This window comes from Pomacea canaliculata, linkage group LG8 (genome assembly GCF_003073045.1).
Source record: "Pomacea canaliculata isolate SZHN2017 linkage group LG8, ASM307304v1, whole genome shotgun sequence".
NCBI lineage: Eukaryota > Metazoa > Mollusca > Gastropoda > Architaenioglossa > Ampullariidae > Pomacea > Pomacea canaliculata.
The window spans coordinates 19,678,128-19,705,789 of record NC_037597.1 but is presented as its reverse complement, the minus strand read 5'-3'; the positions used below and the strand labels follow the sequence as shown (position 1 = coordinate 19,705,789).

Here is a 27,662-nt window from a genome sequence, read left to right as displayed (position 1 = left end):
GATCTCGGCAAAAACCTTTTGACAACCGCCGTCGGCAGCTGGACCATGGGTGGCAGTGAAAACAAGATACCCGACCAGCTGTTCCAGTGTTGATAGCAGGCACTCGTACGGTCATGGACAATATATCCAAAACATGACTCCTTCCTCAAAACATTTTTCTTCCAGTCCTGCACTTTTTTTTTCTCTGATATAGATATATACATTTGGGGATTATTTGTCCATGCTGTCCTTAATCCGATTGTGTATGTAAAAAACATCGGTTATTGACAGCGGTGCCGTGTGGGGGTGGAGCAAGAGTGGCGGGAGGGGACAGGGGACAGCACACCTATCCCACTCTGCAATGTCTGGCGCCGCTCAGGTGTGACAGGGCCAGTCGTACGTTAAGACTAATGCGGATTTACGAGGGCGCTGATCTCCAGCACGACTCTCGTTCTGCGCTGCGGTGCGTCATCATAAGCAAAGCACTTCCCGGCTATCGAGGCTACACGAGGGAAGATGGAGGGTGGGGGTGGTGCGGGGGGTACAGAGTGAGTCCAGGAAGGCAAGAATTGTATGTGACAGGGAATTAATCTACTGAGGCCGTAGATACTTCAACAGTAATGTGAACTTAATGTTCATTGCATGCAGTCTTTTGTTTGGCCAATAGGTGCGGGTGAGAAAAGAGGGTGGTCGAGATTTCTTATCGTGTTCCTAGTCCGTGACGAAAATAAAAATGAGGAGGAGGGGAGCTGGTAACACGTGACATCATTTGTTACATGACACGGCCTTTAGCCTTATATTCTAAAAATCTTCGCGACGCGAGCGACTGCTTGTGCACCTCCTGCACCGGCAAAGGTTCGTCGTCGTCGTCGTCATCACAACTTTGGTCACCAGTGGCGGCACCTTGCCTTATCAGGTTTCCTTGTAGCAAAGAATAGAGAGAAGGATAAGGACCATTCACGCCTGAGGTAGAATGCTCGTTTACTGCCGTGAAACTGTCATGGAGAGACGACTTCCTTCTAATCACCTCTCGGGAGCAGCGGCACAGAACGGAGCAAGTCATGCCCATCGCCTGCTGTTCATACGAGGGCCAACAGGCGCCCCACACTTGATTGTGCACTCGGCTAGTGTCGACACGACCTGTGAACATGTGACATTGAGATGGAAGTCGTGAAGCAAAGCTTTAGTTTTTAATTTTGTTTTATTGTCATTTCAGCATCACTGCCTTTGCGTGGCGAAGCAGAATGACACCGAGGGCCAACAACACCCACACACACATCTTTATCACGAACAATTTGAACTACAATGAAGAAAAAGATGTTACCACAAGATATATTTCAGAAGGAAGAGATATTTTCCACAGAATTACCAGTGCGCCTTAAGACCCAGAAAATAAGATATATACATAATGCTGCCTTGGTATTCGACACAAATCAGTAATTTGGAGAATGCTCCTCTCTGGTAATTTAAAATTTTAAAAACTCACATTTGAAATCATTGAAATTACACCAAATGTAAATCATTGTTAGCTGGACGACGCATCATTTTCGTGAGAGGGTCACAGTATTGTACCAGCGAAGAAGGTTAAAGATCAGAACTACACTGCCCGGTGCTCAGTATGCTTGCACTGGATGGTGGAAGGGGAGAGCACTGCCGGCTAATCTCTCAATCAATGAACGCAAGAACAATCCCCTAGCTCGCCTTCTCCAGTTACGGGCCCTCGTTGGTCAATCGGATTATAGGAGAGAGATAAGCAAAACAGACCGACATCATCTTCTTCCGGCTAAAGTCTAAATCAGGGGGCACGTGAGGCAACCCCGTTGTGCGCGCGCATCTTGGTGCAAACAAAACAAGAGCGTGTAGGAAACGCACCAAGATGCGCGCGCAGAACGACGTTGCTTCGCGTGTCTCGTGATGGCAGGTCCCCACAGCCCCACAAACAACATAAAATAGTGTTTAACACTACGCACAATATAGAAACGGGAAAGTCCAGCTCCCTAAGTACAAACCATGAACCAGTTCCCTAAGTACAAACCATGAAGCCAGTTCCCTAAGTGCAAACCATGAACCAGCTCCCTAAGTACAGAGCATGAAGGACGTCTATGAGGCAGTGCTGGGGAGGTAGGAAGGGAGTGGCAGGCTCAAGAGTAGATGATTCCGCCAGCAAATAGTGCGCAGCTCTGTTGGATTGTGAGAACAATGTCCATTGTTTGTCAAGCAATGACTTGTTTACATTGTTGTTGACACCTTGCCAGTCGTTTATAGTTTACACAGGCATTCACATCGAGCCAACTGTTAACATGTAAACACAGGTTTACTTCTTAGTCAACTGCTTTCATCTTGCCAGTTGCTCACAGTTTACAGACTTTGACTTTTTATATTTTCATTTGCATCTTTCCGTTTGTTGTTGTTTTTGTTGTTTTTAACTAACAGTTTACAGATGTCTGTTTGCATCTTGCAACGTTTGCGATAGATGCACCCGTATATCCTGGCAGTGACTGGAAAGGCTGACAGCCAAATTGAAAGTAAGAGCCTGTTGCTGGAGAAGCAGGCCGCTGGCCTCCTGCAATTACACTCGGTTTTTCTTGGGTAAACACATTAATAAGGCTTGCTTCCGCTATTAGCTCACCCACCCACAAAACAAAATAAAAAGCCAAAAACAAACTCTGACACGTCAGCTTTTAGCTGTTGTCGATCAAGTAGCAGTAGCAGATAGGGGTTGGGGGACTAAGGGAGACAATGAGGGGTTGGCACGCCCTGCGCCTGATTAACAGCGACATCTACTGGATTATTGATGGAGAGCTGGATGCTCTCACTGCCTGCAGCTAATCCCCAGCAGCCCCCACCATCAGCGTCCTCAATGGCATTGGGCATTGTGGTTCAGCTCATGTAATGTTACTCAGGGGGATGCACGGTGGGGGCTACCCTGTCTCCGAAGACAGTTGCAGCATCAGGCGATGGTGCTTCTCTTGTGCACGCGGCGCACTGCAGGTCACTCAACTCGGAGAGTGCCACAGAACCCTCGATCAGCGTGTTGGAGACAGATGATGACACACAGTCACAAACAACAACAGACGCATACACCATCACCTGATGTCTGTATGCCGAGACTCACTCTTGGCCTCTTGCGAAGTGATCTGCTGTTAGTCTCGGCGAGCCGTAAAGAAAATGAATATGAGTAACTGACAGTTCTTTTTATTTTACTGAGCAAACAAAGAAAAATGCTTCGATGTGTCCATCACCTTCTGAGGATGCGAGCACGTGATATTCGGGAGGAAGGGAGGGTGGTGGGAGGGAGAGTATTGAACAAAGAAATGGCAAAAGACAAGAGACAAGAACGCGCTCCATCATTACGACTATTATCCGTGCTCCATACAAAAGCTATCAGGGACTTAGTTTCCTGATGACCTGACTAAGACTACATTTTTTCCCCCAACACTTAAAAGCTTACAGAGAGATTAACATGTAAAACAACTAAAAATCATCTACAGTGAAAAATATCGAGAGATTGTTTCAAAAACTTATCGGGAATCGAGAGCATGGGATGCAGATGACTAGACAAAGGTTGATTTAAACACATTTTCTCCGGAAGACACATCAAGAGATGAGAGGTGGTGTTAAACGTCTACTCAATGTAACATTTTTTGTGTGTGAGTTTTTTGACAAATGTTGGGCTTTACTCATGCAGGATAGTATCTGCCGAAAAAAATTGTCCTTGCTTTTTGGAGACATTAGAGACAGAAATCACGGGTATGCTGGGAGTGCTATTCATTTAAACTCGGAGCTAACCCAATAATTTAGAAATGTTTGCATGCTTATAGACCTTTAAGTAGTAACATTGAAACAATAGGAGAAAAACAACTTGGTATTGTCTGTATTCTATGGAAATAATGAGCCCCCCCCCAAAAAAAAAAATGCTGGATATCGGTTCTGTGTAATGCAACACTCTTATTGAATGGGATTAGCTATTGCCTCCAAAAGGTAAGTTACAGTGTAGACAGACAGACATAAAAAAATTTATATACGATGGTAACAGAATAAGCAAAAGCTATTTTTGTACATCTTGCCCTCAATCCAAGTAGAAGAAACTAAAGACTGCAATATGATAAAGGCATTAAAATTACAAAAGAGAAAAATTAGGATTTGTACAAAGATAGGGGTTGATGTCTGAATTGACAGGGACAGACAGACAGTCTTGAGTTTCTTGCTTTCTATCCTGTGTCAGCTCTCTCTCTCTCTCCCCCCCTCTCTCTCTCTCTCACGAAATCCATTTCGTTCCCTCAATAGTCCGACGAATGCAATTTCTCCATTTCTGCCACAGCTGTCTGAAGGTCTCCAAAGCGTTCTCTACATTTTTCTCTTGCCACCTTTTTTTTTTTTTTTAATCGAAGCCTCACTCTGAACTGATCTCTCTCAACCAGCAAATCCTCAGGACCCTTTCCCCACCACAAGTAATCGAAGTCCTCCATTTCCCAAATATCCTTTTCAAGATTCTCTCTTTCTTTCACTCCACTCTCTCCCCACCCGGCCTCATAACTCCAAACTGCGCATGCGCTCGCTTCTTGAGAAATAGAAGCAGGAGGGGGATGGGGGGTCTCAGTTCTCAGACCTACATTGTCAAGAGTTGTCCCCATGTTCGTCTACTCCTTCATCTTTGCCTGGAATGGCTCTCTTGTCTTAGCAAAGGCACTGCATGCGTGTTCAGGGGATGTGACCAATCAACCAATCAACCAATCAACCAATCAACCAATCAACCAATCAACCAACACGTCTTTTTTTAAAATAAAAGATGCTACACAGTCCACACACGTGGTCGGATATAATTAATGTGGACAGCAGACTACTGTATGTTGATAATTTGACGTAAGTGGCTAATGACGTAAGTAACTAATGTCATGCAATGGTGTGACGTCAGTGGTGCAAGATCTAAGACCGTGGTGTGACGCAAGTGTGACAGGTGACGTACTTGAAGTGACGGGCTTGTTCCACATGGCGTCGCCTTGCGAGCTGTCACCAGAGTGCGGAAGCGGCCGTCCATGCAAGTCCAGCACCATCTTCAAACAAAGAGAGAAAGAAAACACGTCACCATCGTGTGTACAAACGACTAAACAGCTCCACCAGCAACTGAGTTCGCCCACACAAACATACGCATCTATAAAATACACCTCTCTTTCATGAGAGAAAGACTAGAGTCCCCGTCAGAACAGTCGTAAGTTCAGAGGTCACAACAATGGGGGCATGGAAGGAAAGTAGAGGGGTAGGAGTTCAGTGAAGGGGCCGGAAAGACGAGAGGAGTTTGAAGGCGACCCTAGTTGCTTCGATTCTAGCTGCCATTTGAATATTTATTTCAGAATTTATTTGTTTGTTGATCTCATACGTCGTTTCTCCCGCAAGATCGTGGTCCTCAAGACCATAAAATTATGTCAAGACTCTGTTAGCTGCAAGACCATCAGAACCCATTCTACCATCAGTTGTTGTGTTGTGTATCTTAATCGTAATACTTACATTTGTCATGAGAAGATAATTTGAGAATATTGTAATTTTCGTACTGAACAGGGCAGCATGGTTAGACTAACATCATTTGTGCCAGAATGATTTTTTTTCAGCTTATTTGTATTTTACTCCAATGAGTTTGTTTCAAGAGCATTCAGTGTCGTTGTGAGCTTAAGAAAGTTCTGTCGTTCTCTCTCTTTCTCTCTCGCACGCGCGCGCATACACGTGAGAAGTGAAGCCACACATGTATGCTCGCACGTGAAATCACGCAGTCGCCAGACACGACAGAGCCTCGCTAAGCCCTGCCCTTGAAACATGCGCTAATTAGAGGCTCTTTCACATCACACACACTCACACACACTCTCACACACACACAAGTTCCGCCCTTGCGTGCATATAAGAGGTACTCGGGGTTGACATAATGAGTAAGCTGCGGTAAATCGGGGTGGCCGTAATGAGCGCGCGGTGACAAATCGAAAGGACTCAGCGGCATTAGCGGGTAGGCGCGGGCCACCGGGGGCGATTAGGGCTGTAGCGGGGTACAGTGGGGTTGGGGAGAGAAGCAGCCGACGAGAGCATCCAGCGAATGGGAGACACTGCGTGCTGTCCCTTGTCGCCGTGGGGTGGGGCGCAACACCATCCCGACTATCATCGAGAGATGACTGCAACTTGCTTGACCACCCCACTCTTGCAGACTCACAAGTCATCGAGGGTGACACCACCCAAGCCAGTGGACACTCCCAGTGGCACCTCCATTAGGGTCGTGCTACATTAGCAGGCACCAACATACAAATTTTTTCGTATTTATTTATCGTTTTCTTTGGCTGAGCTGCTATTTAGAAGATGATATTACACTGAGCGTACGAATGTGAATAACATCGCTTTGAGGTTTTGATGAGAATAATTTAAACGATAAAGTAAACGGGCTTGAAAATATATAATTGAACATGGTAAGACACGAACAGTATAGGGTAGAAAAACAATTTCAACAGAAAAAGTAGGAAAGAATGAAATTAGCTCTCTTTCTCTCTCTCGCACAACACACCCACACACGCACGCGCGCACGCGCCAGAGCTCATTCACTCGTGGCTCTGAAGTGTCGTCTGCTCTGTTTGAGGAGATCTTCTGTGAAGTTTTCCGACTTCTCGCCGAGCGCCGCTGTCAATGAAGCGAATCAAATTAATTAAGTTGGCTGTCCGATTGGTCCGCAGTGGGCCACAAGCACCTGCACGCTATCACAGACGGCTGACTGAGCACCGCGGGAGCAGGTGCCGATCGGCAGGATGCTGTGTGCCCGCTGCAACCACAGCAGCCACCCACGTCTTGAGCCTGATGACAGACCGGCGCCAGTCGATACGACTGCCGGCCCGACCCGGACACAGCTTTGCAGCAGCCTCCACGACATTTTACTGGCCGCAGATGACTGGCCCTGACTTGAGAACTATTTTTTTTATTTGTCTACTTTGGCATTGCTGCGTTCTTTTAAGGGTTTTCAAACATAAGTTATGGAAGAAGTGAAGAGGCGAATCTGAGGGATGGACGAGGGATGCCACTGAGCATTGATAAGAAGGGAACCAAAGGTCAACTGAGTGCATCTGTGTTGTTACCGTTGTACCAGGTTTGACTATAGGGCTACACACATCGCCTTTCCTTGTTTTTGTTGAAAACGACATTGACAACATCTGGTCTTCGGGTATGACAATCGTTGTAGGAGAAGAAAGAAGTATCTCCTTTTCACCTGCATGAGCATGCAATAGTAATATTTTTTATACGAATTATTATTATTATTATTATTATTATTATTATTATTATTATTATTATTATTATTATTATTATTATTATTATTATTATTATTATTATTATTATTATTATTATTATTATTATTGCTAAAACAGAAGATTTGCAGTGACGACACATTTGTTAACTTTGGGAAGCGTGCAAACATCAAAGTGTGGGGACCGAGAGAGAGAAGGACACTAGAAGAGGGGAGAGAAGGAACCAGAGGTTGTTTTAGAACAGATGGGCATCACGCCGCGGAGGATGCCGAGTGTCAATCAACCCTGCCGGTTGCCTCCATCAACCCTCTCCGACCCCAAACACACACACACCATCAGACACCAGACCTGCCAAAGATCTCTCACATCGGTCGGTCTACTTCTGTTTCCTTTGGCAGCTCAGCGGCGGTTTGGTGCGGGTAGGTACAGAACTGCAGACTCAGGTGCGGGGTACGTACAGAGTTATGTAAAGCCTCATGATGCATACCGACATTTCCGTTAAGGACTAACCGGACATGCGACGATGGTCTCATAAGATCACAGTCAGACACCGTTGAAGTATATCTTGTGTATATCAAACTTTCCCAAGTTCTCACGTGTAAGCTAGAAATTCGAGGCAATACACTCCGTTCCGTGATAGAAGCTACTTTTCGTGAGGAAGATTCTCTTATGTATGTTAGAATGTTATGAATGTTAGAAGATGAGTTAAGATACAGCATGTTGTGTGACGAATGTTAGAAGATGTGTTATCTGAGGCCCAGTCTGTTACATGTGTTCAAATCTGTTAACCCTCTTTTATCATTTAGTGTTTGAAGCTACACTAGAGTTGTTATGTTCCGTGACGTACGTGAGCTGGTATGCTAGAGTTAGCATGTTACATCACTCGCCGAGGGCAGCTTACTCTCTAATCCCGTTTCGCTTAATCGAAAGACCAATGAAGAAAATCAGTATGAAATGCACATAACTTAAGAAGCTTAGCAATTGTCGATCCGGTAATCCAATATCTCGTCTGCAGCTGGTCGTAAAATGATACGCACCTTGTGTGTGTGTGCTTTCCCTTGACCACAGAGTTATCTCTCATCTTTTGTCACTTCCGTAAAGGGACTTCTCGTGACATTTTTATGTGACGGTTGTGCAGGACAATGCGCCTAAATATGGTCATATAATTATTTAAAATTAGCGTCCTATTAGAATACCCTTTAACCTGAGCACTAAAAATGTTTATCATGCAGACGCACGCACACATGCACAGACAAACGCATGCATGCACAGCCACACGCAAACACACGCGCACACACGCACGCGCTCAACCTCCTCCCAGCACACGCACACAGTGCACAGGGTAGCACTCTTTCACACACAAACAAAATACCGAAGTGCTCTAAGATCCTGGCAATGTACTGGCAAACAAATTTGAAATGCGTGAGTTCAGTTTAGCTTGGTGACCAGTTTCCGACCCACCAGAAAACCAGCCACACTGCTTGGGCCCTCGGACTTGAGGTCCAACTGAAATCTTTGCCTACAAGCTGCCAAAACTAGGAGAAGGCGCCTTCTCTGTGCCGATCACTAAGGGAGAGAATCAGTGCTCATCACTAAGGGAGAGAATCAGTGCTCATCACGTGCAGCAGAGCGGTCCTGTGCTGTGCCGAGGTTATGAAATGAGCGGCACGTGACGCCCATTGCAGCTTTTCAATGGAAGTCTGTTTGATGCTCTGCGGCTCGCATTGTGCGCGCTCTGCGGCGAACACCGGCACCAGATGGGATTTATTCAAGAAGACTTTCTTACATAATGCCCCGTAGCAAGAATCGAAGGCAGAACATCAAATGTGAGAGGTGCCTGGAAAGAAAGCCCGGTTTGTTATCATCTCAATTTTCGCCAGCGCTTCGGTGAATACAATGAGCGGCTGAATGCGAATACCAAAGATTAAAAAAAATTAATAATAACAAAAATAGAAAAAGTAAATGAGTGAAAATGAAGGGGACAATGGCAGAACAGAAAAAAACGATAGTGAAGAGAAGAGTGCTGAAGATCACTCTCTGGAATGACTGATGACACAGACAAAAGGATTCGCCATTCTTTGCAGCGTTAAAAAAATAGGAGGGAAGGGAAGTAAGGCAGTGACTCTGAATAAAGAACTGTAAGGGAAGAAAGTACAACCTGTTGTGACGTCACACTCACCCGTCAAACGACGTGACGTCGACAAAAGCGTTACAGGCCAAACGTTCTGCGTGACGTCAGTAGCCGCAGACTGAAGACTCCACGTCGAGTTAAGGGACGTTTGTGACGTGAAAATCTCGACAATGGACGTCACTTCCTCGTTACGCTCGTTGTAGAATGTCTGCTTCCCCTTCACTCCCTTTCCCTAAAGCCCTCTTCCTTTTCTAACTGGAAACTTTTCCCACAAGAAACGGGTTCTCGTGGACGGTAAAAGCTGAGGAATAAGAGTTTTGATCAGGGCCACCCACACTCCGTGCTCTAGACAAGGTGAACCACTTACATTTACTGTCCCGATGGTTGTTAGTCGATGGATCTCTTTACCTTTAACCCTACACACATTTGTCAGTCACATAGTCACATTCTACAGCACGTGGGGTTTAGGGGCGAACAGTCTCGATGTCAGTGTCCTCGAACACCTGGACTTCTCTATCAAAATCATTAATTTACCTGTATTCTGTTGAATAATAAACAAAGTATTAAAGATGTGCCAAGGAAAACACGTGTTGTGCTGTAAGTTCATGACGGAATGTTCACAGCGATCAAAGCCCCACTATGGGTTTCCATGGATACGGTCGTGCGTTTTGTCACGTGGAAGTCTCCCGCTCGCCGAGACACGTGTTACAGCAACCAAAGTTGATGGTTCTCAGACTACAACATCACAAGCAAGGGCACTAAACACTCATCTGTAGACAGACACACATAACCCCCTCCTTTCATCTCTCCGTCCTCTAGGCACAAAGGCACACCTATAGCCCCTCCCCACATCTCTCACTCACGCACGCACACACTCGATTTCAAAATAATCATAATTAGTTGATTAACGGATTTATCAATTCATGGATGAACACATTAATAAAGTAATAAAGTAAGAAATGTCCAGCCTGTTCGTGTGCATGATGCTGGCCTAGAGGATTTGAGCAGCGCACGGCTGGGTAGTTTAAGCCCTCGACCCACATCGCCACCCCATCCTACGCGCAGTTCCACATCGCTCGCGAATATCAACCACGATCGTGTGGTGTGCGTGTGTGTGTGACTGAGAGAGCGAGAGAGCGCGAGATCACGCTCAACCCGGGGTGCATTCCTCCCCGTTTGGGCAGATCACTGTCGCAACGTACGCGACTGTCGTGCAGCTAGCCGCCACAGTGCTCGAGACGCCTCGCGTCAACATGTCAGTCAACCCCTCGCTACCCTGCACACCTTCTCCTACCTGCAGCCTGCACCTGGTCCGTCCAGGAAAAAAATATTATTATGGGGAAGATGTCGACACGATGTTGAACAAAAATGCAGCAAGCAGAACTCCCTCCATCCTACAGACACACAACCACCCGTTGTCCATCCCCCTCCCACCAAGAAGATGCAAACAGCGAGACATGTATCAAACAGTTAGATGACCCAATGTCAGTTGACTGTACAACAAGTCGCAGGCTGCACACCGTATACCATTTTATCCATTACACACTTATCATTGTTTGCAGCACTGAAATGAGGCCCTTTCAATCATACTATTACAGAAGACAACAAATTTTGAATTACTCAAAATCACACACATTTTTATGGTGTTCGAGACAGATTTAGTATATGAGACGACCGGGAGAAAAGTAGTTTGTGGTTGTGGGCCCGCTGACGTCACTAAATGAGTTCTCGTGAACTTGATCAAGTCTCGGTGAAAATGGCCTCAGATCTGCTTCAACTGGCCTGAACTGTGTTCACTTCCGCCTGAGGTCTCCGGCAACGTGCGTGGCACCACAACGGCGAGTGCACATGTCCTCGGTCGACTTCCGCTCCGAGAGGATGATACCCCAGTTCTGCAGTCGGAACAGGGAAACTAAGGTTCGTTTGACAATCACCTTTAAATCACCAGAGTCGCCTCTAACGGCGAGTCCTGTCCTGTTCACACGAGGCTAAAGCAGAAATCTTTCCCCCTCCTCCCTTGTTTGTCCAAATCCACAGACTAAGCCTTCCGCTCTCCTCAAACTTGAAGAGGCAGCAAACGTTAACTCTGTCATACAGATGCTTCTAAGGCTAAACTCTGCCGGGGCAGGAAGTGACATCATCAAGGAGGTGCAAGACTCCAGTAAGAAAGTGATGTTCGTCCTTACAGACATAACCAGGATCCAACACGAGGATCGCCTAGGATCTCGATTTTCAACGGGAAAACGAGAACAGGGTTAGGGTTAGGCTCTTGGCGGTCTCGAAGAATCGAATTATCTTTCTCTCTTTCTTCTATTTGTGTGCGCATGCGCGTCCGTAGGTGTGCTTTGGGAGGGGGTGAAAAGAAAAAGACATGCAGACATTCTCTTGTTCTAACATGCTCAGTCTCTCTCTCTCTCTACTCACTCTCTCTCTCACTCACTCACAAGCTAAGCGGTTCAAACAGGCTCAAAAGCTCGTCAGCTCGAGACCTATTGAGAAGTCAAACCTTTTGACCAGATCACTTTACAGAACCAACACCGCTAGATGTGAGGCAAACACCAAGATATTAGGGGTCACTGAAGCTCCCTCCACACAAGCACGAAGAGTGTTTGCCTGAAGACTGTCCGGACAGCCAGCCAGCAAATACACGGCGCATAGATGGTCGGGCAGGTGGACTGGACTCGACTGCTCCACCTACACACCTACACCTACACCTACACCTACACCTACACCTACACCTACACCTACACCTACACCTACACCTACACCTACACCTACACCTACACCTACACCTACACCTGCACCTACACCTACACCTACACCTACACCTGTCTTGTGGCGAGCAGTGCGAGGCAAGCGAAGAAAGATTCGTGATGCCTACAGGTGAGCAGTGCAAGGAAAGATGATGACAAGAACATGACATTGTGCTGCTCAAGTCCAAGACTGATAATAATGACAATAATGCTGTTGGTCCATCAAATAAAAGTTAAGGTCGCGAGGCTAGAAGAGAGGCTGGCTTCACTGTCAGGGGACACATCCGGGTCTGCACAAATGGCACAAGGAAGGGAATTGCAGAATATTCTTGAGTGTTTAACGGGGTTAGCTAGAGAGCACACGCCAACACTCGCACTTTGCAGGTACATCCAAAATATAACTCCCCTCCCCCCCCCCACACACACCAGGGGTCAGCAACAGATTCTGAGGAAGTACAAATATCTTTCTTCCACCCCATCTCCAGCCCAATGCTTGAGGTGGGATTCTTCATAAAGCATAAAAAGTGGAGGAACACACAGAGAAGAGATTTGTCAAATTTTTATTTACGAGGGTAACAGAAGAAGGGAAGGAAATGTTATGATTTTTTTACATCCAGCCCTTGATATAAAGAAAGGGAAAAAAAGAAACTTTACAACAAAACAAAGACATGAATCAAATACGACAGGGTTTGTTTTGGTTTTTTGTTTGTTTGTTTTTTTGTTTTTTTGTTTGTTTTGTCTGTTTTGTTGTTTTCTTTTTTTGGCAGACTGACTTGCAAACCTTGGATGTGCTTCATATGATTATAAAGTTTATCGTATTCTGAATATTACATAATCTCCTGTGATTGCAATAATCTGTTAAATCAGTTTTCAGTTTTCATTGAGTTTTGTTTCCTGTTAATTGTTGCTGAGTCGTTTAACTGACAGCAGCATGTGTTGTGATGCTACCGCCGTCTACGTGTGTGTGTGTGCTGAACAGAGGCACCCTTCCGTTTTCTTTGGGTACTCTGCGAGTGTGAGCATCGTTGGTTGTCACCATGGACTTTGTCCCCCCACCCCCACTTCAAATCCAAGCTTCTTCCTACAGCCCTGTCTTGTGGTCGTTACCTTTTTATTTTAGTTTTTGCTCACCTTCGCTAAATTCTCCAACACTTCTATACTTTTCTTCCAAGTAATTCTAGAATGGTTGAAACTTGTGAAGATATGTCAAATATCGCGATTTGCAAACATCTGCAGACACCAACCGAATGTCTGAACCGGAAGTCAACGTCTTAAAAAGCTATTCTTAGTAACACTTACAGCTGCCCTCAGTTAATCGGTTCGCGAAGGGCGGTAACCCGTCCGCCGACAAAAGGGCAGAGTCAAGGACGACAATTTAGAGTTCCGCGGGCTACCAAGACCCCTAAAGGAGAATATATCGGACATTTTATATATATATATATTTTATTAGTAGGTAAAAGTAGCATGACAAGCACAGTTAATGACATAAAAGTTTGCTATTCATGTCAGTGTTTTCATTCCTGATTCCTTTCTTTAGTCACAGAAATAATTAAACTCAATTCTTTATCTTCTAACGATGCAAGATTAAATTGTCTACATTAAAATGTGTTTGTTCCATTAAAATGTTATTTATATATTTTAAAACACCAATATGTCTCAAATAGACATACCTTCAACTTGGACACGTATCTAGTAGAAGAATTAAAATTTTAAAAGTCTTTCATATTGTCGACCACCAGTCTACCTTCGGGACGAGACAGGTTGTGGCACGGACAGCTTAGAAATCAACATCACACAAAACTGCTTTCAGATGAATAGGTCTAGTTTAATGCAGGGTCGAATCAAACACCTTTATGTTTGCAAGATACAAAACATTCAAACATCGACCTGCACAGGTCAAGGCCACAGCTTGGACAAGAGGCAATCGGTTTTGAAACCACAATTTTCACCGGAAACGAGCTCACTGAATGCAGCTGCCTGAGTGACACTTACAGATCGCCCTTCCAGAGGGAAAAATGAGAAGTCAGCTGATGAACGAAATTTCTCGCCATTTGTAACAAGTAGCTATGTTCCTCGATCTACTCTCGCTTAGTCTGAACAAAGTAGAAATAAGAAAAAAATTGTACACATTTAAATAAATCAAGTTTCACAGCTTAATTTTTCTTACTATTTACTCTTGATACCCGTAATCCTGGACTAAAAAAAATCAGATTTCAGTGTTATCAAGTACAGTTTGTTACTTTAGTTTTTAACGCAGTTACTCCTCTGATATTCCCTATACAGCGTATCTTAACCTGGAATATTTTAATATTTATAGTGTAATAATTATATATCATAATTAAATAATATAATTTATATTTATAATGTAACACATTTTCTCTCTCTCTCTCTCTCTCTTTTACATACACTATACACTACCCATGCTACATTCATCAGTGATTGTGTTTGTTGACATATCAAAGCAAACACGGGAACATGCACATATGGATGCATGGATGCTCCTCGCATACTTGCACTACACATGCATTAACCATCCATCAGATATGGCGGCGGTAAAAGCTGGCCTCACTTTGTCGAGCTGTGATCGAGTGATCAAGACAGGTGTTTGGAGATTATGTCGCACTGGCCAGTCAAGAGGTCCTTTAGAGACTCCGTCAAGTCCTCTGATATGGGGCATGCTTCCTGCGCTCTACGCCACCCGAGTCCCAACAGCTGATTTTTTATCACACGGATCAGGGAGCTAACATGGACAAGGCAATCGTGCCAAGAAAGCGATGGTTGGATTCTGAATATCGCTTCATATCTTTCATGTTTCTCTTTCTGTCCTCAACTACAGTCCGTTACAGAAGCTAAGTACTTTTTTTTCTCATACTTCGGGCAATTTTTGCGTAAATGACGTTTCATCAGGTAGTCGTTAAACACAAAGGTGATGAAGTACACAGACCCTCGCTAACACACATATAAAATATATATCACAACCCTCGACAGTGTATTTTCCAGGCGATGACGTGTTGACTCTTGCCTGTCTGGAGGGGGTCTGTGTTGAGCTTAAAAAAACACACAAAAACAAAAAACAAACAAACAAAAACAAACAAACCTGTTATAGAAAAGGATTTAACTGTGGTAGACAGTTCATGGCTCACGCAAGGCAGACTTGGGATTGCCAGCAACTCTCCAGGTCTTCAAACTGCTCTGAGATCCTCACGCTCAGTCTTTCTGCTGTCGTCTAACACTACTACCGCTCTTTTATCACTATTTATTACTACTATTATTATTATCTTTGACATTATTTTACTAATATTGCAAATATTCCAGCTGCTAAAACCTCGGACAACTGGGTTTGTAAAAGCTGGTGATGTCGTGGAGGCGAGTAGCTGCATTATTTTGCCCTTTGGCTCGGCTCCTGCCCGGTCTTTTGTTCTGTCGGCGTGTCTGCTACAGAAATTAATTACTACGGTTATCAGGCGAGACGCAGACGCGAGCTGGGGTGGCAGCAGAAAGGAAATTGACATGTTTTGTCGAGGGGGGAACCCTGTGTGTCCATCATTTGCCTTTGTTTGAAGCAAACGTGGCATCGGAAGGTAGGCTGGCGAAGCGAGGTATCTACGAGACCTACCGACTCGCGAGCCGCTGGGACAGTCACACACGATGGGAGGGTGGAGTGGGGTAGGGGTGGATGGGGAAGCGAGTAGTTAGATGGACCACAGAGCTAGGTATCGGGGCCACAGACCTACATACCGGGCCATGTAGTTGGCATGGATGTCGGCACAGATACTGGGCACCCCTTCCAAAAGAACAACAATTAGATATCGGGATGGATACCGAAGCCAACAGAGTTAGATGCGAGGCTAACGAACTGGATATCGGAGCAACATGCCTGGATACCCGGTATAAAGATAAAGGACTCAACTCCGAGGTACAATTTGCTACAATCCGGGCTTCCGAGTTAGGAAATGACTGCAAAGTACATATCTCATGTCCACGGAGGCTGATTTCAGGCGGAAACAAGCGTCCATGAGAAATTTGTACACTCGGGGTATAAGGCTTTTAGATATAAAACATTCTTTTGTGTGTGCAAGTATTTGCTCTTCTCCTGTTGTGGAGAGCATTACATGTGTGGGTTCCCTCCCCAATCTGCCAACCACCCTGACAAGTCCACTCGCCAATGCTGGTTGTAAACATTTTACACTTTGTTCTGAAAACTATTTCTTGCTTATTGCCGGTATCTGCAACTATTTGATTTTGTTAAAAGAAATAGAATGTTTTGAAGCCATTCACTAAGTTATTTCACTAAACATTTTTCAATCATTAGCATAGCTGAGTGACTTTACTAAAGAAGTCGTGTCATCAAAAGGCGAAGAAAAGGATCGCAATTCAACAGAAGACAAGGAACTGCTTTTTTGAATATTGCCAAGGTCTACAACCATGGCATGTTTAATCATAAAACACCAATTCTGTTAGACGATGACGATGGCGATGACGATGACGACGATGATTGTTTCGCGCATTCTCCTACTTTACCGTAGAGTCAATGTGCTCATGAAAGCAAAATGTGGAAAAAAATGAACATAGCATGTATACAGAGACCGACAGGTCAGAACAAAGATACACACAAACACAACAACACTGCAGCAGTGGTCTACACAGTTCACAGATTAGTGAACAGAACAGTAGTCTACACAGTTCACACATTAGTGAACAGAACAGTGGTCTACACAGTTCACACATTAGTGAACCCAGTAGTAGTGTACAGTAGTAGTTCACAGATCACAAGACATGTCATCAGTTGACTATCGCCATCCTACTGCAATCAAGAAATACTTGCCAAGTGAGCATCCATACTAAATGCATAAATGCAAGCATCAAAATGTAAAAGGATGTACACATGTATGTATTTATGTCATCACAAACTACTAACATTTTTTTTTAAAGCCCAAGGGGAGAAATGCAAGTACCAAAGACCAGAAACACAACGTCCAAATGTCCAACAGCAACACAACGGTACAGGACGACCCTGAGCTCGGTATTACAAACATTGTGAAACATTTGTGTATTCGGAAACATCGAGAGTGAGAATTCGATACAGCACGTGTCTGATAATCGATAACAAAGGCAATAGAGCTCGCGAGGAACCCGTGAAAGTGACAGAAGGTATAAACAGTTCCCACCTCAACCCCATCTCTTTCTTTCTTGGGTTTCTTTTTTTTTTTTTTCGTTCTTTTATCTCTTTCTCTCTATCATGAAAGAGAGACACACACACACATCCCACAGCAACACCATTTCACAAGCTTATCACAAAAAAGTGCTCTACCTATCTACAAGTATGTAGAAAAGTGCAGAGCTCCCACACCAAGCACACCTTACAGGTAAACCCAGGAATACGGGTGACGGGGTAAGCAGACGACGATGAGATCCTACCACAGGTACCCGAGGGCCTTACCAGCTGTACCACTACCGGGTATTACTGGACTGAATTAACTGACACGGTGGGAAGTAGTGGACACGCAGGGGGGAATTCCAGTTTATAATGAACAGTTGTACAGAAAACATAACTGACCCGCACACTAAACAGAACAATATAAATATATATAGAAACGATCCGCACTCTGAGCTAAGCAATAATAAATAATATAATATTGATAATAACCCGCACGCTAAACAAAGCAATAAATAAAGGATATATATATATAGATCCGGGCTTATTGAAAGTGTTCAAAATGTCAGAGATTGCCAGTATGCCAAACAAACTCGACCCTAAAAAGGGCGAACAGACGAGTGTGCTTACAAACAGCTGAAATTTTGATAAGACAAGATTCGCTGCCACTTCACTTGAAGTATTTGGGTTTATTGACAGACTATAACAACACAATATTTATCTCGGACTTTATCTTAATAAACTCACATAATTCGTGATGATGATAATTATAATAATGTTGTTATGATTATGATTATTATGATTATGAAGATGATTATGATTATGATTATTCGCCCTACAGAAGATTCAGTTCACAGACTAAAACTTCTCTACATATGTTTAGGTGCGAAGGACAGCAAAGACCGTTTAAAAGGAGAGAGGGGAAGAAACGGTCATAACTCTCTTTAATTCAAAATCAAACCTTGTACACTATGTGCTCGTAGAGAAATTTTGGAGAGAATGGGTTGGTAAGAGAAGGGGTTGGATGCAGAATCAGACACAGAGAAAGGGAAGAGAGTGGCAGCAAAGAAGGAAGGAAGAAGGGAGAAGAGAACGAATGCGTGCGTATGGGTGGGTGTGCACGCGCATATACATGTATTTATGAATGTGTGCATATGTGTTTGAGTGTGAGTGTGTGCATGTGTGTACACAGGTGTCTATGTGTGTTAGAGACTGCATGTGTGTGTGACAAAGTGTGTATGCGTGCTTGTGTCCGTGTACACTTATGTGTGGCAGTGCCTTTGTGTATATGTCTGTGTGCCTGTGTATATATATACATGTGTGAATATTTATGTGTGTGTAAGTAGTGTATTTTTCTCTCTTTCTCTCTGTGTGTGTGTTTGCACAGATATATATAAGTGTGGAGAAGACAAAGAAAGGAGGAGGTAGAAAGGCGGAATGGACATGGAGGTTGGCCGAGGCAGGAGGTGAGAAAAAAGAAAAGCAGCCTAAGCTCCAACAGTCTCCCAAGCTTCACGTCAAGAATGCTGGTCTCCTCTACCACCCTACCCCTCCAGTTCCCTCCCTGGATCTTTCTCTAGTCTTACTCATCCCTCTCACCACCACCACCACCACCACCACCACCCCATCCGCCAACACACGCACCTACGGCTCAGGCAACCCAAGGAGGATCAAACTTGCAGAAAGCAATCTACCCTTGACGACTTGTTCTCAAACTTAATCCCGAGCACAATACAAGGTGCCCCGAGAGCTACAGTCACGTGACTGCCTTATTCCAATCCCTTGGAAAAACGAACATTGTCAGGTAATGGGTGAGAGAGACAGAGAGAAGAGGGATCCTTGAGAGATTAACAGGTGATTGTGTCTACACGGAATAAGAACATTTCAAATAATAACATCTCGAGTATTTAATGGAAGTTAATTCTCGCGATAAATTATGAGGCCATGATTATTTTTTTTTAAATCAGACAAAAAAATTTTTTTTTCGAAATAATCATGGGACACTTTAGGTAGCGGGACGATATGGATGTTGTCACTATACATGTTGACAGTTGCTGTAAGGGGTGGGTGAGTCCACAGCACTTGTGTGATGGATGTTCTCTCGCTGTTGATACCTTTCCTTTGATCACGTGATATTTAAGTTGTTTGCACCTTCCTCATTAATGTCCTTGATGTCCACATCAATGTTCCCCCTTCTCCGAATTTTGTAAGCCTCACCCTCACTTGAATTAAGTCTCAGTCTCATCTTCATCGGATTAAAGTCTCAGTCTCGCAGGATTAAAAGGTGTCATCCCGACAAAAATGGAGTCTCGTCCTCACAATAATAAATTCTCCTTTTGAACAGATCACAGCCTCATCCTCACAACATTTCAGTCTCCCTCCCACGGGATTAAATATCTCAGCCTCGAAGCCTTAACGGTACAGACGGTTTCTCACATGTTCGGAGCTTGGCCAAGTGTTGATGCACGATGGTACACACCATTGATACTTTGTATTGTTTTGACTCAAACTAATTTTTGAACACACAACAGTTTGTGTCAGCCTCTCAACCGTTCAAGGTTGTCGTGCACAGCCGCGATTGTCCAACATGTTTGTGGTTGAACATAACCGTAAACATTACTGGTTGAACCTAACTGCGATCGTCCAGCTTGCTTCATGCTCATCCATTAATTTTTATTAATTTATTTATTGTAAGCGTTAAAGATTTAATAAATAAAAGATAAGAAGAAACAGTCATCAGTCGCCCTCGATACAGAACTTCGCAAACGGCTAAAACGAGCGACCTAAAGATAGAACAAATCTGTGTTTCGTCAGCACATTCTTGGAATGTTGTTCAAGTATAGAAATTGCTCACATGTAATGGGTGAGACATGACAGTTCTAAAGACAGTTCTAAAATTTACATTTTCCAATATTTCTTTGAATTTTTTTTTTTCAAAATTTTGTACAAAAGTCTTTGAAGTCGATATACAACATTCTTACTTCTGGCCAGCAAACTGAAAGTTATTGTTGTGATCGAAGCTGATTTTTCTCTAAAATATTACTTAGTATCGCAGAGAATATTCAATTTGTTTGGCAGTCTATTACTGCAACAACTTTAACCTCTTAAACCCAAAAACTTTCTTCGAGATGTGAATGTGAACACAGACATACCGAGCTGTGGGGTTGGGGAAGTCGAGCAAGGTAAACACATGAAAGGGAATAAAATATACCAGCAGTATAGAAGGGACAACAAACTCTCATACACATTAACAGAAAATAGAGATTGGTGGGGATGGGTCGGGGTGGAGGTCGGACTTAAACAATCGGTTAAACATTAAAAGACCCGGGGTAAAGCGAGGGGTGAAGAAGTCGGAGAAACATTTCAAGAAGACTTACCCGTCTGGTGAGTTCTCACTGCTCCTACTCTTCCTTATGGCCGTGTAAAATCCACTCCACTGCCGTCAGACCTGACGATGGAGGAGACAAGATAAAACAACAGATCGCATTGCGAGTGCGAAATAACGAGACAAATGTTCTGACACACACCAACCGGGACTAACGGTCGCCGCCCGCTCATGCACCCGCTGTACCTACCCCAGCATGACTGCTACTTATGACAATGAAGTGTCTTCACCTTGTGTAGACGTGTCTTGCAGCCGTTGACGACTTCACCCTACCACCAGCACTTTCCTCGCTGACGGTTTGTCGAATTCCTGTGGGGGAGAACCTGTCGTCTGCTCGGCTTGCTGCTGTGACGAGTTGTTGACATTGGGACGCACAGCCGTGCGGTAAGACCGATGTGTCTGCGCTCAGAAGGTCGGTTGGAAGGAAGGAAAAGCGGTGGTGTTTGGAGGGGAGAGAGAGAGAAGGATGGGGGGTATCAGGAGAGGGAATCCTTTTAAATGCACGATAATAAGTTAAGGCGATAATAAAGAAGAAACCTACTGGCGGAGGTAGGAGCTCTTTGCTGTTTTTAAACCTACTTAGACGTGATAAATACTTGGAGTGCTGCGGATCGATTTTCCTGCGGACTATATCAGCGTTCCCCTTTCGACCGTAAATAATTTGCCAAGCCCTGCCCATCGCCACTCTGCCGCCGAGTGAGTCAGCCAATCAGAATGCAGCTCTCGCTGCGCAAGTGCACGGCAGGCGCGAGCTTCTTTCGCGGTCTTTGCTGGGAAGTGGCGGAGGGGAAATGAGCGCGTGAGAAATGTGACCCTCTTCAACCTCAGGTGCAGAATATGTCAGACTGCTGTAATCCCATTGTATGTCAATTTGAAGGCTCATATCACCAGTCGGGAGTTAAAAAGTTCCCTTTTCATTTTTTTGCCGAGGGTCTCTCTCTGCTGGAGAGCGTTTCAGGGAGGGCGTGAAAGCAAGAATGAGTTCGTCGACGGTTTCCAGTGTTTGTGTGTGACACTTCGCTGTCCACGAGCTGACCTGTCACAACCTGACCGTCCATCCTGCTAGTTAATGTCTGCTGCTCATTGTCACATAATCATCATGTCCCAGTTGTTTGAGTAAGACGGTCAAATACACACATTTGCCACACATGGCCACATATTTGAAAATGTGTCATATAAAGCGGCTTTTCTTCTGTATGAGAACGGAAGGCAAACATATTTTTCTTGTTTTTATTCGGATTATTAATAATAATTTTTTTCTTATTTCGCAATCTTGTTTCACCTAAGAAAATTTTTTTTTTGATTTCTTGATTTCTTTATTTCAATGGCTTTTTTCTTGACGAAATGTTATTGCTTTACTACCGAGCAATCTAAGAGCGAATTGTGGGCCGCCAAGATCACGTGTCGTTGGTGTCACGTGACGATCAACACATCGTAAGCGGTTATTGTCGGGTATACTCAGGAAATAATCTTGTACCCGGGGTAGCCTTTAGAGGACTACTCTCTCTCCTTTTACCCCACAAGCACTAATCGTAGGCTCTTTACCAATGTGAAGAAAAACGAGAATGTCTGAACAATCAGATGACAAGAAGGAAAGGAAGAAAAATTGCATTGTCCCAAGATGCGACGGAGTCCTTAACATGTCTTCTTCGAAATACTGATTAGAATGCACCACGAAGAATCATTTGACACGTGGACTCTATGCAGCAGTAATCAACACACATCTTACGAGGTACAGCTTATATATATATTTTTTTTCCAAACACTAAAAGAAAAGACATTTACAGAACTATTTGCAAAACGATTTCCAGAGACTAGCCTGCCTGCATTACATACTCCATAACCGTTGTACAATCACTGACTCCAGGGAGTTCGAACCCGCAGTGCCAATCTTTTTCGAGGGTTAAATGCATCAGTCATCTGTCATTAGCATCGTGACAGTCATCAGACGTGACAGTGAGACTTAGAGGTGCGCAGTCTACGTGCTCAGCTGCTTAATCCACGGACGGACCGATGGCCGGCCAGCCTTCTGCCTCCTGGCTCTTCCAACTGTACAGACAGACAAACGGACGGACGGAGGGACGGACAGACAGAAGGAGGCAGACTGACATGCAGGTAGACAGACACACACGCGCACAGAGGTCGACATCGATGTCTGAGATGGGAGGATCGATGGGTGGCTATTACTGTCGCCGGCAGCTGTGAGCGGCGAGAGCTTAACGCCGCATGGATTACTCTCTCGGGCGGCGCAGGCGCTGGGTAGATTTGGCCAGCACGCCCGGCCCCTCCACTTCAGCCGCAGCTGCTGCGACTACGTCTGCACCACGCAGTTCGGATTCTAGCCCTCCCTCCTATCTCCTTCCCCACCCCTCCACACCCACACTCCTGCTCTTCTCTTCTCTCTTCTTCTTATCCGTCTCATTCGTGTTGCTTACCTTTGGTAACCCTCTAAACCCCGATCCTACTACTACCACCACCACCACCTACCCTGACACCTTTTGGTACAAGTTCTTTCCCTTTGAAAAGTCATGATGTACATTAATTACATTTACATCGCTGTCTTACCTGCTCCGTGTGTAACTTTCTTTGTTTTTCTCTTGCATATCTTGTCACGTGGTATTCAGATTTTGTATTTTATTTTGTTTTGTTATTTACTTTTTATTTTGGTCGATGTCCAAGACATTTTTCCACGAAGTTTGTCCCAGCAGACTTCTAAATCTCTCGTTTTCTCTCTCGTGCTAGTAGTAAGTAGTGGTCACTCAAGACTACGCCTCATTGTTTTTAATTTAGTAGGTGCCTGCCAGCCCGCCTTTTCACAACAGTACATTCCTCCTTCACTCCATCCTCAACTCAGTCCTCATCGGACATTGGCAGTGAGTGATATGTGTACAGTGATGACAATCACTGTTAACACGAGGCTGAAAACTTTACTTCCTACTTGGTAACAAACAATTCTGGGTAATAGACATCAGCAACTAATGAAACCCTCATCGAATATGGATGATGTTCTTCCCTGGCGGTTTGCATCTCTAGGTATTGACGGTTAAAAACGTTAAGCGAGTGGACACTGTCTTCACAAGCCTCACTGACTATTTATACAAGTCACAACATGTTGTATCGCCTCACCAGCTTCCTTCCTTTGGAGTCAAGATGGAGGCTACATCTGCTTCCTCCGAGGTCTGCTCACCTGGTTTCTTGCCTCAATCCGTCAATGAAAGATCATGGCCGGCTACACAAGATAGTCCAGCTGTCACACAGAGTGACCGGTGCACAGCTGCTGAGGCTAAATAACATCTCACTCCGCTGTAGCAATGTAGTCCAGGACGACTGGAATCAGTACTTTGTCCCCCTTCGCTCCTCCACATGCTTTGGTCCCCCTCTCCTCCCTCCCACACAAATGTTAAATGTTCAGTAACATCTTTATTTCCTCCGCCATGCGACTGCTGACTGCTAAATCTTGATGCTGCTGTCTGTTAGTAATTGTGTTTATGTTTATGTGCATATTTATTTTGTAAACACGTGTTGTGGGACGGTGTGCACGTGTCTGTATGTGAAGGTGTGTGTGCGCGTGCGTAGGTGTGTTTGCTATTCACGATCTGTTAATACATGCATGACTGAATGACGGTTATAATTTTTCAGTGACTTTTCCTTTCATAACTTCAGTCGACGATGCTAGTATCAAAGTGTCTGGTCAATGTCCAGGTGAGGACACAGGTGAGGACACAGGTGTAACCACCGCCAGCCTGCAGCACTTTTCCTCCAAACCAAAAGGAAGGACCTTCCCCACGTTGTCGTGTCCAGCGACCAGACAGTCGCGACACCTAGCGGCGGCCCTGACGGCTCGTGTCCAGCAAGAACATGGACAAATCTTAGTCGCCCGGCATTAAACTCAATCCTCTTCGCAACAAAATTCACAACAGCCACTCGGGGGACGGGAAGACATGGGTAGGGAACAACAACTAAAACCAAAAAAAAAAAATTCTAAGCTCCCTGACCTCTTTGGGGTCACGACCTTGCAAGGTCAGCGTTCGTTGCCTAGACGACAAAGATGAATTAACATTGCGTGGAGGATTATTTTTGGTTTGAAAAAAAAAAGTGTGGCGCAGAAAAAGTTCAGCGGGGAGGAAAGAAAGGCTAAAAGAAGCGAGGGTCTTTAAACCTCCAAATCAGATTCTCTTTTCTTTACCGAGTCTTTCGGCGAACTACGTGATTTGGGGGATGCGAAGGTGGTCGAGCCTGAAGAAGCATGTTGTAATGGAAGGCTGAAGGCTTTTGCTCAAGATTAATCGCGTGTTTGGGTCTTGTTCGTCAACCCTGCCCCTCCACTCCCAACAGACTCCCCTTTCCCAAACTTTCACTCGGCTTCACTCTCATGATCGCCTTGACAACTCTTGGCGTCCACAAACTGCTCTCTCCACCGACAGGTCAGCAGACGACAGCAATTAACCGACTGCCAGTAAAGTATCAACTGAGGGGAATACGTACGAAATTGTATATAAACGATGCTTGGCGGGAACTACCTGCACAGAGATGTGGGAACCAGAGGTGGAAGTTGAGAGGGTAAAGATAACTAAAGACGTCACCATGGAAACGAGAGTGAAAGCAGGTTGTTGTGGTAGAGAGAGAGAGAGAGATGCAATGGCCTTGGCAGATCAGAAACATTTTTGTATGAGGCTTGAAACATCATTGGCGACACCAGTCAACCATCGGCCGTGGACATCAAACTCCCAGCATTCCCCGCGAACACAGTCTGTAACGACGGCGACCAGGGAGGACACGTCGGTCAAACACTGACCCAGGGTCAAAGGATGTTTACCAAGATAAACATGTATCTACGTACAATACACCAACGGATAAACGGATGTTAAGCCTGTCTTTCTACGAGAAACAAATGCGAAATAAACTCTTTTGTACTTGCTATGAACTGTGTTTACCTACAATATACGCATGTTTACTCACAACAAGCTTGTTTACTTCTGACAAACGTGTTTCATATTTGCGTACAGACACATTTTGTTTGTGTTTGGTGAGGGGGAGGAAGGGGCTGCAGCAGGTCTCGGGGAAGACAAGTTGAAGGGGAGGGGGCGAGAAGTGAGGGATGAGTCCTCATCCAATGTCTAGAGCTTACTACACTCGTGAACCGCAGCAACAATCAGCGGGTCACGTGACCACGTCCAAGTTTCGCAAACACCGGCGGTTAGCGCCCGGCGATCATGCAGAAGGCGATGGGGAACAGTTGTAATTAATGTCATGGTGCAGTTGAAGCTGCTCAGAGAAAATCTCGCCATGTTTACAAGTAAATAAAAAATGTCAGTGCTTAGTCATCGTTAATTACAGTACAAGTCTTTGTTGTCATCACTGTTTTCTTCATTAAAGAAGCGATTAACTGTGGGTGTAAAATGACAGCAGCTTGACATTGTCCGGTACATATTTTGTCTTGAGACGACAGACAGACACCGTCACGAGGAGTTTACGAGAAGCACGTGCACGGTAATCTCGGGTTGTCTGGCGGTACACGGAATAAAAATTCAAACCTGGGATTAAGGGACTAGTGGAGTGATTTTACTTTTAACCATACAGTCGTCAAGGTAACGCATGGATACGTTTACTCTGTAACGGCCACAGGGAGAGCTGGGATAAAATGAACTACATCCTGGTCAGTCGCGACTTTTCGTTGTTGAATGTTGATATCTTGAGAATGAAAGAACTCGCATTTGGGGAAAAGATATTTTACGCTGAACTTTACTCAGTCGTTAGAAAATGTGTACACGCCAGTTGTCCTGGAAACAAAATTTAGCAGCGAAAGAGAGCGTTTCGTTGGTCCAAGATAAAAATACAGGATCGGCATTTGGACACGAACGGGTTAACCAGTAGATGTAGTGACAATGATAATAAAATAATAGCGATGTAATGATAATGGTGATGACGAGACTGACAATGATCAGAAAGGCTGGAATGGGAGTGGAAAAGAGGATTTCAAACTCCTTAGGGCGAAAGCAGGTTAATCTGATAAATAGTTTGGTTAAAACTATAAATATTTATATCGATATAAAAATATTTAAAATGTTTTGGTTAAAAAAAATAAAGAGTGAGGGTACGGATGGTGATGGTTTTTCGTTAAATTATGTCATATTAAGATTTTCACTAAATTGTTAAGCGAAAAAAAAATGAAATAAGAAGTAAATTAATTAAATGGAACCTTTTCATCTGTGTAACAATTGCTTTCTTGTTAATTAATTTGTGTAACTCTTTTGAAACAGTTCGCAGCACGACCGCTCACCAAGAGAGACAGGAAGGCAGACAGAAACAAACACAAATAGATCGCCACACCTTACGTTTAAACGTGTTAACGGCCCCTTTCTACGACTGCAACTGATTCTCGTGCAAGCGAGATGTTGACGGTTTTTCAGAGCGTGGTTGTGTTGACAGATGTCCGGGTGTCCTTCCTCTCTGTTGTCTGTCCTCGCTGCTGTCACAGCAACTTCATGCCAGAACACGCGGCATCACCGCGACACGTGCACCGCGATGCCATCGCTCCAGTCAAGACACTCGCACCGGTTGCACGTGACATTCGCTCCACCTTCTGGCTGTTGTTCAGTAAAATGTGATCATGTGACTCCGTGGCGGTCGTAGACCACATGTCTTGTAAGGACCTTCTTAACTTAATTTGTTGTCAGATGTGTGACTTGTCATTTTATTTTTAATATGACATGTATAAACATTTGCCAAACACAGTCACAGATTCCACAAAGAGTCGTTATAGGCAGACTGTGGTCACTCCGGTGTCAGCTCCACGTGACGAGTGACATGACGTCACTGGTATACAGTACAGGGCGGGTAATAAGAAAAGCAAACACCTGTGTCTCAGTGATGTTGAAACTGAAGATGGAACTGGGTTTAGACTTTATTTTAAAAGAGCGGTAGTTACCTGGAGATTGTTACCTGCTTGTTGTTATAATTTGGGAGAAAATCTCTTGGCGACATTTCTGCA

At 44.5% G+C, this 27,662-nt stretch overlaps 1 protein-coding gene across 2 annotated transcripts in view; it reads right to left on the bottom strand.

Moving 5' to 3' along the window:
* Positions 1-21,303, bottom strand: part of LOC112570536 (homeobox protein otx5-A-like) — a 50,916-nt gene extending 29,613 nt beyond the window's left edge. Inside the window, exons 1-3 of one of the 2 annotated variants that reach the window (XM_025249023.1) lie at positions 20,862-21,303; positions 20,664-20,734; positions 4,946-5,033 (exon numbers count right to left, since the gene is read on the bottom strand). In XM_025249023.1, the coding sequence (XP_025104808.1) occupies positions 4,946-5,033 (88 nt within the window). In that variant the 5' untranslated portion in view covers positions 20,664-20,734; positions 20,862-21,303. The remainder of the gene's footprint in view (positions 1-4,945; positions 5,034-20,663; positions 20,735-20,861) is intronic. The other variant, XM_025249022.1, reaches the window with a different exon arrangement.
* Positions 21,304-27,662: the final 6,359 nt, after the last annotated feature.